This window comes from Malus sylvestris, chromosome 15 (genome assembly GCF_916048215.2).
Source record: "Malus sylvestris chromosome 15, drMalSylv7.2, whole genome shotgun sequence".
Lineage (NCBI taxonomy): Eukaryota > Viridiplantae > Streptophyta > Magnoliopsida > Rosales > Rosaceae > Malus > Malus sylvestris.
In genome coordinates, this window is record NC_062274.1 from 52,032,948 (window position 1) to 52,046,789 (window position 13,842).

At 36.2% G+C, this 13,842-nt stretch overlaps 1 protein-coding gene across 4 annotated transcripts; it reads left to right on the plus strand.

The window, feature by feature from the left end:
- The first annotated feature begins 3,173 nt into the window (after positions 1 to 3,173).
- LOC126601992 (membralin-like protein At1g60995) lies at positions 3,174 to 12,925 on the plus strand. 4 transcript variants are annotated; one of them, XM_050268764.1, is made up of 15 exons: positions 3,174 to 3,550; positions 4,253 to 4,315; positions 4,766 to 4,848; positions 4,939 to 5,020; positions 6,858 to 6,939; positions 7,911 to 7,972; positions 8,106 to 8,200; positions 8,885 to 8,964; positions 9,122 to 9,205; positions 10,263 to 10,379; positions 10,706 to 10,791; positions 10,926 to 11,032; positions 11,608 to 11,699; positions 11,783 to 11,859; positions 12,246 to 12,925. In XM_050268764.1, the coding sequence occupies exons 1-15, from the start codon at positions 3,398 to 3,400 to the stop codon at positions 12,729 to 12,731; spliced, it is 1,749 nt and encodes a 582-aa protein (XP_050124721.1). In that variant the 5' UTR covers positions 3,174 to 3,397; the 3' UTR covers positions 12,732 to 12,925. The 4 variants fall into 4 exon arrangements, with proteins under 4 accessions (XP_050124721.1, XP_050124719.1, XP_050124720.1 ...); XM_050268763.1 differs by having other exon boundaries at positions 3,175 to 3,550; positions 4,939 to 5,200; XM_050268762.1 differs by having other exon boundaries at positions 4,766 to 5,200.
- Positions 12,926 to 13,842: the final 917 nt, after the last annotated feature.

Below are 13,842 nucleotides of genomic sequence, written 5' to 3' on the forward strand. Positions count from 1 at the left end.
GTGGCGATCGCCACCCCCTTCACCGGAAAACACACCTAGAGCAAAGGTTCAGCCCTTCCCCTCGTTGGAAACTAGATTGGTTCAGCCCCTCCCTGTTCCGGTGCATTGGCTGGCTGGTGGCGCGAAAAGGATCAATTTTGATGATCTGGGGCTTCTCGAGGTAGGAATTGTGAAGAAGGTTGGATTGAATTGGCCTGTTGGATTTGATTTAGAATTAGGGTTTTGATCGAGGATTGGGGTGTTAAACTGGGGGAATTGGGGGGTTTTGGGGTCGAATTTGGTGGTGCGTTTGAAGGGTTGGGGGAGAGAACTGAATTGGCGGGCAGCGGTGATGGCGGTGGTGGTGATGTGGATTCGTGGTGGATTGGTGGTGAATGGTGGTGAGATTAATGTTTGATTCTGATCATGCAGGTAAAGGTTTTTAGATGGTTGAAATGAGGTAGGAGTTTATAGGAAACAAGACGACGCCTGCCAAAAACATATATCACACATTGATTAAGTAATTAAATGTGGAGATGCATAGTGAGTTTTCATAATTAAGAGGAATTTGTGATCTTGCAAAGGAGTTCGTGAAGACCGGGAGGTATGCAAGCTATATGTTAGTGTATAAGCTTCCTACATTAGTTTTGGTGTTACCAATTACAACCGCTTTAGTGAAAAGAGCTTTTTCTGCTATGAAGATTGTGAAAACACCATTGCGTAACAAAATGGGAGATCAATCGTTGAATGATGGCATGTTTGTTTACATTGAGAGAGATGTATTTGCTTTTTTGTTTCTATTGATAAATTATGGAAGACATTACTATATAAAAGGATTTGATTGTTGTTATTCTTTTGAACTTTGCACTCTTTTAACTTCGCCCCTCGTTCCGTCAATTTCTGACTTCGCCACTGTCTAGGAGTACTTTTAATATTTATTAATTAAACGAATTCATTCATGGTACAAAAAAAAAAAACAAGCATAAAGAAGCAGACATGCTCTCAACACATGAACCCATGCCGCACAAACAACATCAATTAGCAGGAGGGCCCATCAGCAACGAAAAAACTGCAGACATGAAGGAAAAATTGCGACCCGGCAACAAAAAATTGAAGAAAAAATCGCATAAAATGATACAACCCAACAACAAAAATTGAAGAAAAAATTGCAAAAATGAAGGAAGAAGATAAGGCAAAGAAAGTGGCTGGCAATGAGAAGAAGAGGAGTCGTTCAACTAGGTTTTTGGATTTGAAATCCTATGGTGCGAGGTAGGATTCAATTTGATCTTGGTTATATATATTTTTTCCTCTCAAATCCGACAAAATCCATAATTGAATGAAATCCTACAAAATCTTTAATTTTTGAATACATCTAGATTTGGATGAACTTTAAAACTGATTATTAAAATCTTCATTGACTACATCTAAATTTACATGGATTCTAAAAATCTATTAAAATCTATTGGTTGACTACACTAGGATTTTAAAATCTTTTAAAATCATTTCAAATCCAAGTTTGACTACACACCCCTTAGTTTAACAACTAAAGCTAGCTAGCTTTACCAATTTAATTCTTTGGTACACTGAAAGGAAAAAGGCCAAAACTCCTTGTAGAAAGTTGAGGTTTCATCATAAAATTAATTGACAATATGAAAAGTAGTTCAACTACTTCTAAAGCACATGCAAAGTTTTTTTTTTTTTTTTTTTTTCCTTCTAAATATGTCATTCACACTCTCAACTAGAGGTGGCAAATGAACTCATTCCGTTGTCAATGGGTACCCATTAAAACTTATTTAGTTTGATTTCACCTTACACCATCATCACATCTGCAATCTCACCTCTATATTACGGTGATATAAAATTAAACATGCCTTAACAGATACCCACTAACAACCCAATAGATTGATTTGCCATCGCTACTCTCAACATCCACATACATAGTCCAACCCACACATTTACCAAGTTAATCCATCATTTAATTCTATGGATGTCAAAGGCAGGGAGCCGGCCTAAAACGACCAATTCCGGCCACAGCCGCTTTGGCTTCCAAAAGTAGTAGTTGGGGCTTTTCCTAGCAGCAGTAAGTATATATGCAACTCAATTAATGTCGAGCCTTCGCTATAAGGAAGGCAAGCTTCTATGCTACCATCCACAAATTTAGTTACATCTCATTCCAGAAGCAGAAGGTATCATCATCAGCTGAGCAAAATGGCCATTGAATTCGCCAAGGTTGAAATCGTTGAAAAGCGAACACTTAAACCATCCTGCCCAACACCTCATGTCCTTGGAATCATTATTATTGGCCAACTATAAGGCAAGATGCCTTTAGATTGTGCACAAACATGCAACGAGTATCAAAGACATACACCGATGAACCATCAACATGCAGAAGAGCTCGACACCCTGCATGGGGCATAGATCTCGTTGGTCACTTAAAAGGCCAAAGGCAACAAAGAATATCTAATAGTAGCAAATAATTACTTTTCCAGGTGGATCAAAGCCGAACCCTTATCTCGAATTACCGAAACAGTGATCAAGTCCTTCGTCTAGAAGAACATTGTATGCTGGTTTGAATTCCGCACACCATAGTAACTAATAATGGTATGCAATCCACCAGCTCCAAAATCACGGACTAGTACAAAGAACTCAGGGACCACCATCTCACCCTTACTCCACGATATATTTTTTTTAAACAAACGATATTATTTACATTAAAAGGAGGGTATGAGCTAGCAATAATATGGTTCAAATTTGTTTTTGACGAAAATTGAACAAAAAATCTCTTACTTACAAGTGAAGAGGAATACCACTAAATTGTAGTATAAAGTGACATCCTCAAATTTTAAACATGAATTAAAAGTAAAAGAACCTAAATTGATAAATGAAACCTCAAAGATCTAATCATTGACTACAAAATGTTGAAAAAAAAAATCATTGACTACGAAATTAGTCTTACATCTAATTATTCTTATTTTTTTAGGAAAACTAATAAAAAAGATTTGAAAAACTTTAAATTTTAACGACAAGAACAAAATAAAGAGTAGAATGAATAGTACAAGAATTGATTTTTTAGTATAAAAATATAATTTTTCTTTAAAATAAATAATGAATTTTTCGTTAAAATTTCCTATCCTCTTTTGGTTTTTTACACTGATGAATATAGGGGTCAAATTTGGATTTAAATTATACTACGACACGATGAGGAATTTGACATGAAAGTCGCAAACACAACCAGTTTTGCCCAGATGGGTTAGAAGAAGGGAGAAAAGTCAGATTACCCATTCCTTCAAACACAATGACGTAATCAGTTTTCCATCACTTTCTCGGGAAAATCCTCGTTTCTCAATCCTGAACTTCTCACATTATGTAGAGAGTAGATAAGGAGATCGAAATATCGGAGAGAAAAGGAAAAGAAGACATGGATGCGGAGCAGACCTTCATCCGAGTACAAGAGCGGTTCTCGCAGATCCTGACGCCGAAAGTGAGAGCTGCTTTGGAGTATATCTACCTCTTCATTGCCATCACCTTGTTCTGTATTCTCGTTGTTATGCACGCCAATTACGTTCAACAGGTTTCTCTTCTCCCTACTTACTTCCTTGTACATATTTTTATGCTGTTTTAGGGTTTTTGACTTTGAAATTCAGCTGGAGAATTGCAATTTGTGCTTACATTTGTCTTAATAGTTTTGTATCTGTTAGGGTTTTGATCAATTCGAGCTTGGTTCGTGTAAATTCTTCACCAATTGCATTTCAATTTGAGTTCCGTTCGTGTAAATTCTTGATCAATTTTAGGTCTTAGCTTTGCAGATATGGATTTTACTTTGTGAGTTCATACTTCACAGTAACATGGGTGGGTGAGCTCATATTTATTGGTCCTCTTGATTGCAAGTGTCTTTATAAAGTTGAAATTGAATAGACGATCAGTTGCGGTCGAGTTTCTATTCAAATAGCCTTGATGTTATCAGTAGTGTCCTACAGATTTTGTGTTTTGGTTTTTTTTTTATCATGTTTCATATTTGAAATCAACTTCGTGTAGTGTAGATTTTGATATAAAGCCAGAGGGGCTTGAGTGTCGGGAAAACTTGTATCTTCATAAATCGCGATTCCATGAAACTAATCCCCCATACCCTTAAGTTCTGATCATTTTAGTTTTCACGGAAATGCTTAGGTAATTGGTTTAGGATCTGCTTTGTGTTTTCGTCGTTGAATTTGTAATTTTCCTCCATCGTATCTTGTGAGCCTTTGGATTAACTATGATTCTCTTGCACTTGAAGCCTGGCTGTTCAAGTGAACTTTCTGGCGTTGAAACAACACAAGCGCAAATTATTCAAATTAAGGTATGTCTTGTCTTCTATTTCTCAAACATTTGAATATTTGCGTGCTCTCAGAAAGCTTGTTGTAAATCGTATTGATGCCTTTGGTTCCATTTTGTTGCTTAATAAGAACAAATGCAAAGCTATCAGAATTTCTGAACTGAAGTGACTCTATTTTCTGAAGTCCCTTGGTTTATTTAGTTTTAAGTTTTGTGATTAGTTTTGTGATTATAGTGAAAAAAGGTTGATATAATAGTTTCAGTTCTGTGCTAGACCTATGTTCAAATTTTGTACTCAGTATTATTTATTACTTTGGATAACTTCAGATGTACTTATTTTAAATATCTTTTGAAGCTCTAATGGTCTGCTTTTCTTTCCTGGACAAGGTTGCATGTTAAGGTGGACTTGAGTTTGTTTCTTATCGTGGCCTAACTGACATCTTTGAATATCCTAACTTTTGTTGTTTTCATTTAGATAACTAGTGCAGGGCTGTGGTCGCAGAATGAGTCAGAATTCACCAATGTGGTATATGATGGCACAGACACAAAATCTGTAATGTATAAATTAGAATTTGCTAATGTAGATGGAGATGGATTGACATTTTTTGCTGCAAAATTTTGGTTGAATTGGATTGGTTCTGGTGTTAGGAGGGGTAAGTTGGCATTGAAGACTGATACTGAAGTTGTGGATCAACAGACGGATGGCTCTCCCAATAGCCCAAACACTATGGTAACACTTGATGATGCAGTTGTCAAAAATGAAATAAAGGAGAGGCATAGTAGTTTTCTTTTACGTATGAAAGAGACAGTTAAGGCAGCACTTACTTACTTTAACAAACTGTGGAAAATGCGTTCCCGTCTCTTGTCGGTCCTTCAGAAACATGGAACACATGTCATTGGAAATTTGTGGGTAAGTAGACTGAGGCATTTGAATGTTAACAACCGAATTATAGTTATCCTTGGAAGTTGGAACCATTGTTTTAAAAAACGCGCCTGAGGCATGCCTAGGTCGCTTTGGAGGCAGGGCGGGGGTGAAAATGCCTTTGCCCAGTGGGAGTAGGCCAAAACTCGTCTAGACGTGGTAGACTCGTGCCTAGGTGGCTGATGCTCGCCTTAGGGCGTTCATGGCGTTTTTATTTTATTTTTATAAAACTTCTTCTCAGTCTTCTTCGTTTGACACTTGAGTCCTCGAAGCCTCGTGTTCTTCTTCTTCTCTGTGAAACACTGAAACCCTCCATTCTCTTCGTCACGCAACACCACCAACTGAGCAGCACTGCCACCACCCAGCGAAGAGGGAAAGTGAGAGTGTAGTGAGGGAAAGAGTGTGGGCAGGGGATGTATGTGTACCATATTTAGATGAATGATTTCTTTTTTATTTTTGTATGTTTGTGAGTTAAACTTGTCCATGACTTGTGCACTTTTGAATGACAAAGTATATTTGTTGTACAAAGTATTCTATTATATATATATGTATATATATATTAATGTATATACATGTACATATATATATATATATATATATAGTAAAAACTTTAGGTCCCGTGTGGCGAACCTCAAGGCTTTCGCCTAGGTGGGGCTATCCTGAAATGCCTTGCCTACGCCTTGCCCTTTTAAAACATTGCTCGGAACTTACAAATATTCTTGACCCTGTTTTCTATTTACCAAAATCATTGGATTAAACCAGTCTGCATAAATTGATTTGTGGTTGGTTTCTATACTTTGTACCTATGTTATTACTTTCTACTGTTACTGTTATCTTATAGGGTGTTCTATGTGCTTTTTAATATGTTGATGTGAATTTCTTTGACATAGTAGGAAATTTATATATTGCCCTGTGTCTCAAATTTTCTCCATCCCCTTGTTTTTAGGTGTCCCAAAATAGGTGCCCATATTCTAAGAGCATTGCATAATTATGTAAAGTGAGATTATATTCACACACCCCAAATTACTTCTCCCACACCCTTTTAATTTTTTAATATTTTTTTATCAAGTGTTAGTGGTGTGTAGAAAATATTAAAAAATTAAAAGGGTGTGGGAGAAGTAATTTGGGGTGTGTGAATATAATCTCTCGTAAGTAAACTTCCAAATTACTATTATTGATTCAAAAGGGACCTACAAAATCAAACTAATAGAGGGTAGTTTTGGAAGATTGTGATTATCAATAATGGCAGTATGTTATGTTTCAAGGTCCATGTACCTTTGATCTCATCTAGTTCATGTTGAAGATTATCAGTACTGAAATTGCCATGTGCACGTCTCGTCTTTTAAAAAAAGAAAAAATGGCTCTATCCACCTTGTAACCCCACTTTACCTTGACATTTGAAGGATTTTGAATAAGCCTTTCTTCCCCTTCTAAATTTTCTTTGTAGTTTCAACCTACGTGCTGATTCCTTTAACATTGAAATAGGTGCCGCTTGCAGTTTCTCTCTCTCTCTCTCTCTCTCTCATGCATTTGACCAATTTCATATTTGGAAACGGATTATAAGAACATGCTTTGTGTGAACATTATTTGATTTCTTGTATTTTAGTGTGAGTTCCTTTATACTGATTTTTATTTTGAAGTGCAGAACATTGCAGGGATACATTTAGATCTTGATATTCCCAAGTGGTTGCGCATACTTCATTTGGACAGGCTTAACTTGTATGCAGGTTGCTGACTATCCTTTTAACTATTCATTGCATAACATCATGTTGGATTCCATACACCCATGCTTGTTCTATTTTACTTTTTCATCCGGGAAAAGAAAAACAGTTACTTGCATAGTGCATTTAAACCGAGTGTTACAGTTTAATAATTAAAGGAGCACAAACCATTTTCCACCTTTGTTTTTTGGATCCTGTCTTGGTCTCTTTGTCAATGGTAATGAAAAAAAGAATATCTGCATAGGTTGGACGCTGATTTTTTTGACATTTTTGTACAAAGTATTTAAATCTGGAATGCTGTTTCTGTGATTTGGTTGCAAATGCTTGATTGAATACAAAACAAAGGTATAGAATGCTATTTTCAGCAAGTTGTCTGGAGACTGGATATTATGTTCATGTATGAGGATGTTGCTTTTTATGTTGAAAGTCATGCCATTGGAGGAGCTTGGTGAAAAATCATTTATAAGTGTTTTTCCTAAAGATAATTTGGGAGGCTGTTGTACCACTTGTAGTGTACTCCAAAAAGGAGGATTTTTGCTTTTTTATCTGATTGCTGCCTGCTGTGTAAAGCAATGGTTGTGCAGTTATTTTTTTTCGTTTTTTGTTTTTGCTTTTTACTAGTAAGAGAGATTTCAACTATATATACTTTTATTTTTGACACAGCTAGGTCCCCTACCTTCTTTTAGGCATCATTATCTAAGTATTATAGGGGCTTTCCTTTTCTTTTCAGTCATTGGATGTTTATTGTCCTGTTGTGTTTGGGGTTGGCTGCAGGAACCAGGGGCAGCAATTAGGAAAGAAACATGATATCTGAACCCATGTTTCTAGTTGTTGTTACTTTATAGCCATTATAAAAGTTCACCAATTAGGATTGCACTGGAACATTTTGTTCAGTGTATCAGTTTTCAACAGCCTTTCATGAACTTATGAGAACTGAATGTCATTGTTATTGACAACTTGTTTTGAATCTGTTTCAGTGCAGTGGCTTGAGATCAGAAGCAAAACTTTTGAACCGACTTATTTATACACTATGGAAAAGGTAAATTTTCAGCGGTATAGTTTATTTCCACTCGTATCTCCCGAACTTTCTGATGAGTTGGACTGCACAGGTTTTGGCTTCAGAAGCTTGTTTTGTGATAGTTTTCTAATGTCTTTGTCAATTTTGTTTGTAGGGTTATTTCTTACTACCTGAAAGTGTCAGGTCTCAGCATAATATTCGTGCTGTAAACATTAGCATATCAGCTCGGCATTCTTGTTTTGGGAACAGGTAATGATATTATCTCCACAAAATAACTACATATATTGGTTTGGGTAGCGTGCTTTTGATTTTGGTAGAGAATTTTTTTGTCTAGAACCCATACATTAAATCAAGGTTAACTTAACCCAAGTGCTTGTAGCGTGAAAAATGTAGCATCAGTTCTTTGCATTGGCTTTGTTGTATTTCTTAAATCAAACATCTTACAGCTTACCTGTCATATGCAGGAGTGTTTTTTTGTTTTTAATCAGTAATATTCTGATTTATTTATTTGCAATTTTTATTGTTGTTTTTGTTAATATATTTCTATGTTGTATGCATAGATAATAGCCATACTTTTCTTTAGGCTTGAATAGGTTGTTACTGAAATAACAATTTTTTTTTGAAAATTATTTCTCAGTAAGATGTGACACTTAGGAGATCTTATTAACTTAGCCTGGTTGGGATTGAATATAGCTCAATAATTCAGGAATCTGGTGAATATATTGCTGATATGTGCAAATATTTTGCAATTGGTCAACAATGGATATTTATGGTGCACCTTTTACAATCATTTTCCTTTCTCATAATAACATTATACATGTAAGATATATCGTGGTTATATGGATTTGTAAATTTGAGTTGTTAATAAGCATATGGGAGTTGTAAACTAGTATGTGTTTTGATTGTTGTGGTTTATTTACGTTAAATCACCAGGTGGCAGCAGCTACTCGTTAACAGATTTGTTGGATATGATACTATTTTAATAAATAGTTTATTGAGTTCACCTGGACAAGGTAAATTAGCCGTTAATTTCCTTTTTACTTTCAATATCTTGTATTCTTAAATAAGTTAAGAATTTGGAAGAGAGCATTAATTAAATTAAAGGCAAAAATGCCACTTGAGAGTGAGTTTCACGACTTGTGCCTAAGCTTGTTATGATACACATTGCAGGATATCTTTATAATTTTCAGACAAAGGAGTTTTTTAATCTTAGTTATGCACAAGAACCGCCACAAGGCCCTGCAAGGTTTGGAGGTTTGTTGGATTGTGCCTTCTATTTCCATTCTTGTGCAATGTTGTTTCATCTTGTAAACATGACTCTTCAGTCTTCACATATAATTAAAAGATGGCATGGCTTTTCTTTTACATCAGCCATTTCTTGTGAAATTTGCAATTCTGGGAAGCACTTATTGTTGAGGCATATAAAATCAAATTCATGTTTTGTTGAAAAATAGTGCATCTACTTCTCAAATACACAAAGAACAAAGAATACATAATGTCCTACAGAAACCTTTTTGTTTTTCTGTAAAGCACCTGTGACAGCACGAGAATACTTGTTTTTTCTTTTATCGATCGGGCTGCGGCCGGGGGGGGGGGGGATTAAACTTTTAATCTCTGTCAATTTTGGGAAGACAAGTATCACTACATTAAGAACTAAGTTGGTACAACATTACTTGACTGTATTAATGTATTTCCGAGTCTCTGATATATTGGGAAATTTCAATCTGTAATGTATTTGGAGGAATAATGTTTGTGGGATGGGGGTTAGTTTGGGAGCCATAGGAGAGTTACATGGGTTTGAACTTATGGAAAGTGATTGCAAGACAGCAGAGAATTTTCACTAGGTGGCAATTGCGATGTAGGGTTTTGGATGGTTTGGTTGAAGTAGCTGTACAACAGTTGCATTAGTTTATTCTATTTATTTATTTTCGTAATATTGATTATGGGTCTTGATTCATAAATCTTGAATTTTGCTTTCCGAAAAGACATTTTATAAAAGGCGGACATGTGGAATGTATGTAATGATGTTTAAAACTGTGGTACTTTCGGTTTTACAATAAAGGTTAATTTGGTTATTTGAAAAGACTGTAAAAGTAAGGATGTTATAACACACTTTATGGAATTAAATTTGGCCAAACAATCAACTGAGGACACTCGTAAGAAAAATATGCTACATATCAGGGACCTTAGGCTAACTAAAAATATCAAGTATTTATGAAAAAAAATAAGTCTTAAAAACTTATTTTACTCTTTTCCAATAATATATGCATTATGTTAAGAAAAGTTCTGGCTTGATTTGGTTTCTTTGCAGACTACCTGGTGACAAAATGTGGTGTGCTTATGATGTCTCTTTTTGTGTTCTTTACAACCACCATGTCTGTGTCTTTCACATTGAGAGAGACACAGACTCGCATGCTGAAGTTCACAGGTTTGTGTTAATTTGTGTATTCTGGATAAAGCAAAATGCTGATGCTAGCTCCATTCACAATACTTGCCTCCATTAATGTTTTCTTCTGTCCCCTCCTTGAGACAATGAAATAATGTATGTGATGAAGCTCTTAATTGTATTTTGACGTTAAACCCAGAAATAGCATTTATTCACATGTTATTATCAAATTTAAGGTTTTGTTCATCGAAAACATCATCCATTTTGTTTCCCTGCTTTGATGAGTATCATTTTGTTTCCCAGTGCGTCATACATCCTCCTTATCCTGCCTCTATATTTTGGTGCTTACTTTTGTCAAATTATTGCAGTGCAGCTTCAACACCACGCTCGTCATCAGCTTCCAACTTTCCAGTTAATTTTTGTGCATGTAATTGAATCACTTGTCTTTGTGCCGGTAAGTGTACATCTTTTTTGTTCACCATCAACACAATATGTACCCAGTTGATGAGTTTTTTGGATTTTATTTATTCATTTACTTATTTTTACTTGCTAATGTATTTTCATGTGAAACTATTATTGGTTTTGCAGATAATGATCGGTATATTATTTTTTCTGTTCGAGTTTTATGACGATCAACTGTTGGCTTTTATGGTCCTCATACTTGTCTGGTTGAGTGAACTTTTCACGCTGATCAGGTTTCGCTCTCTCCCTTTTAAATAGTGGCATGAAAATTATTGGGTGCCCATGCCTGTACACATAATGAGTACGTTTCATTTCAAAAGTCATTCACTCTGAGACTCTCATTCCTTTCCACAGGTCATGTGATGGGGAGTCGTGCTGTCATTAATCAATGCATGAGTTCATATTTTCATTAGACCTTATGTTAGTCGTAAGATATATCAAATATGGGGTCTAGACAATGTGATGATTGCTCAACTTGTTGCTCTTTCGACTCTGGTGTGTGGGCCTATTTTAGGTTGGTAGTTCTAGGCTTAATATGGATAAAATATTACCTGAAAGTTAGTGCTAAACAATTTTGAGGCAGGGTTAGGTTGTAATTGGCACTCTTTTGATCTCTGTAGTAGATTTCCTAGATCAAGGGCTTTGATGTTGTGAGTCAGCTGATTAAATTGGCTTAAGATATGATGTTAGAAAAGGATTATATAATGGCACCTCTTCGAGGCTAATTTTCCCTCCTGTGTGCACACCCTACTTTCGCCAAATTTCTAATTTGTGCCATGCTCTTTTCATTTGATTGCCCTTCTTGCAGTGTCCGGACGCCCATTTCTATGAAGTTCTTTCCCCGCTTCTTTTTGATCTACTTTCTGGTTTTCCACATCTATTTCTTTTCCTATGCTTATGGTACGTATTACTTCTTATTTTACTAGTAGATGGAAACTATTTTTCATTTTCTAGATAAAATTCTGCTTTCAAACTGTTTGCAGGTTTTTCTTATTTGGCTCTTTCTACGGCTGCCGCTTTTATGCTGCATCTCATTCTATACTTCTGGAACCGTTTTGAGGTAATCCTTATTGTGTAGAATTTTCCCTTTTTGGGCCTGGCTTATTGTATAGATGAAAATATTTTTTGAATGACAATGGTAGCCTCAGTTGGCTTTGCAAGTGTAGTCTCAGTTGGTTCCCTTTGCTTGCACGGCTTGTTTGAGCAGATGAATAATGAAGTTCCTAGATTCAGATGGTAGATGTGCACGCGTATGTGTGCTACATTTCACGGGTGTTAAAATATTTGTGTTTAAATTCTTGTTATTCGTTGGAAAAGAAACCGGAAGAACTTTTACCAGAATAAATCATTTACAGAAGATTTGAGTGTGGTCTATATTGTTGAGATCTGTAATAGCCTTAATTAGTCGAAGTTTAATCTGTTATTATGTCGGTGCACTGCTTGCAGGTACCAACTCTACAGAGGTTTATCCAAAATCGGCGATTTCAGCTCCAGCAAAACCCAGATTTCCACATTACCTCCTCAACGTTCCTTGCCTCAACTGTACAGATCACAAGATTGAACACAAGAAATCCCGGCCTTGTTAATTCTGACTTGGCACCTGGACCTGGGCTGAGATCTGGATCCAATCCAGTGGTGCCATCAAATGCAGCAGAAGTTCCCGGGCTTCAAGAACAGTCAGGTAATGACAACCTAGACAGGGTAGGAAACCCTCAGGTTCCGGGCCAAGCTGACCTGAATCAAGCAGAGAATGGTCCCAACCCCGGCGGTATGAATTCATTCAGTTCGCTTTTGTTATGGATCTTGGGAGGGGCGTCCTCTGAAGGCGGCCTCAATTCCCTTATTTCTATGTTCAGAGATGTGAGAGAGCAGGGACAAGTTTATGCGGAAGCGGAACCCCCTAGGCAAGAAAATCAAGATGTACATAGATAGGACCGGAACATTGCATGTGTGGAGGAAGGCGATCTCAGTTTGCCTTCCTTTTGTTGTTGTAGATCTTCATGGTGAAGTAGGATAGCAAAGGTTATGCTGGATTGTATAAATGATATACGTGACGTCCTTTTGGTTAATCTAAGGAATACAATCGAAAGCAAGAATCGGATTTGGAGATGTTCGATTTTTCTGAACCGTGTCTCCGTCAGCAAAGTGATTTTTCTTAATCTTTTCAAGCTGCAGACCGAGGGCGAGCCTTCGAAAATGTTGCTCTTTTTTGATGGAAAAGTCACAGGTTTAAGTCGTGGACGCATTCTTTTTGCAAAACAAGGGTACGGATGTGTACAATAGATGTTTCTCTTTACCCTTGCAATGCGAGGGGCTTTGTTGGTTTGGGTTCGCTTTTTTCAAGCTGCAGACGCATGTTGAATCAATTCCTAATTACTAGTGTTCTACTAATCAAGATATTATGAGAAAAACCATAATATTTTTCAATGGTGTCTAGGGTTTAGGGTTTAGAAATTTTTTTGGATGGTTCAAGATCATCATTAACACCAATATCTTGATTAGTAGAACACCACCAATAAATCATAATAGGGGAGTGCTAGCAACCTTCTTATTTCAACTTTCTCACTTCTACTCATCTAATGTGATTCCACTAGAACCCATAAGAGAGTCTGGGAGTCTCCATAGCAATCCTCGTTAGCTAATTACACGCACTAAACTTGTAGCTTCGAAAATGCAAACTCAAAACAAAGAAATACTAGCAACCTTTGCATTTGGACCTTTTCACTTTAATAAATGACACATACCATCTTTTACATACAAAAAAAGACATCTCTGAACATAGAAATATTGATATGAGTTTAAATTAAGAGCACTCAAGTATTAACTAGTTAGTAACTTAATATAGAGTTAACCACGCATTTGACTCGTAACTACAATATTTTTCCATAATCTAACCCACTCACTTTGTAGATCTTCATTCAAAGATAATTCTTACAAAAATCCACCCAAATCGAAAATCATTTAGCCATTTGATTATTGTCATGATCATTTCTTTGTTTTCCAACGACATTGTTCTTGTCTATTTTTTCTATCACATTTAGCT

Coding starts and splice junctions, on each gene's coding strand:
- LOC126601992 (XM_050268762.1), top strand. CDS start 3,398: ATGGATGCGGAGCAGACCTTCATCCGAGTACAAGAGCGGTTCTCGCAG. Junction 5,201..6,857: donor ATGTCATTGGAAATTTGTGG/GTAAGTAGACTG, acceptor TTTGAAGTGCAG/AACATTGCAGGGATACATTT. Junction 10,792..10,925: donor AATCACTTGTCTTTGTGCCG/GTAAGTGTACAT, acceptor TTGGTTTTGCAG/ATAATGATCGGTATATTATT.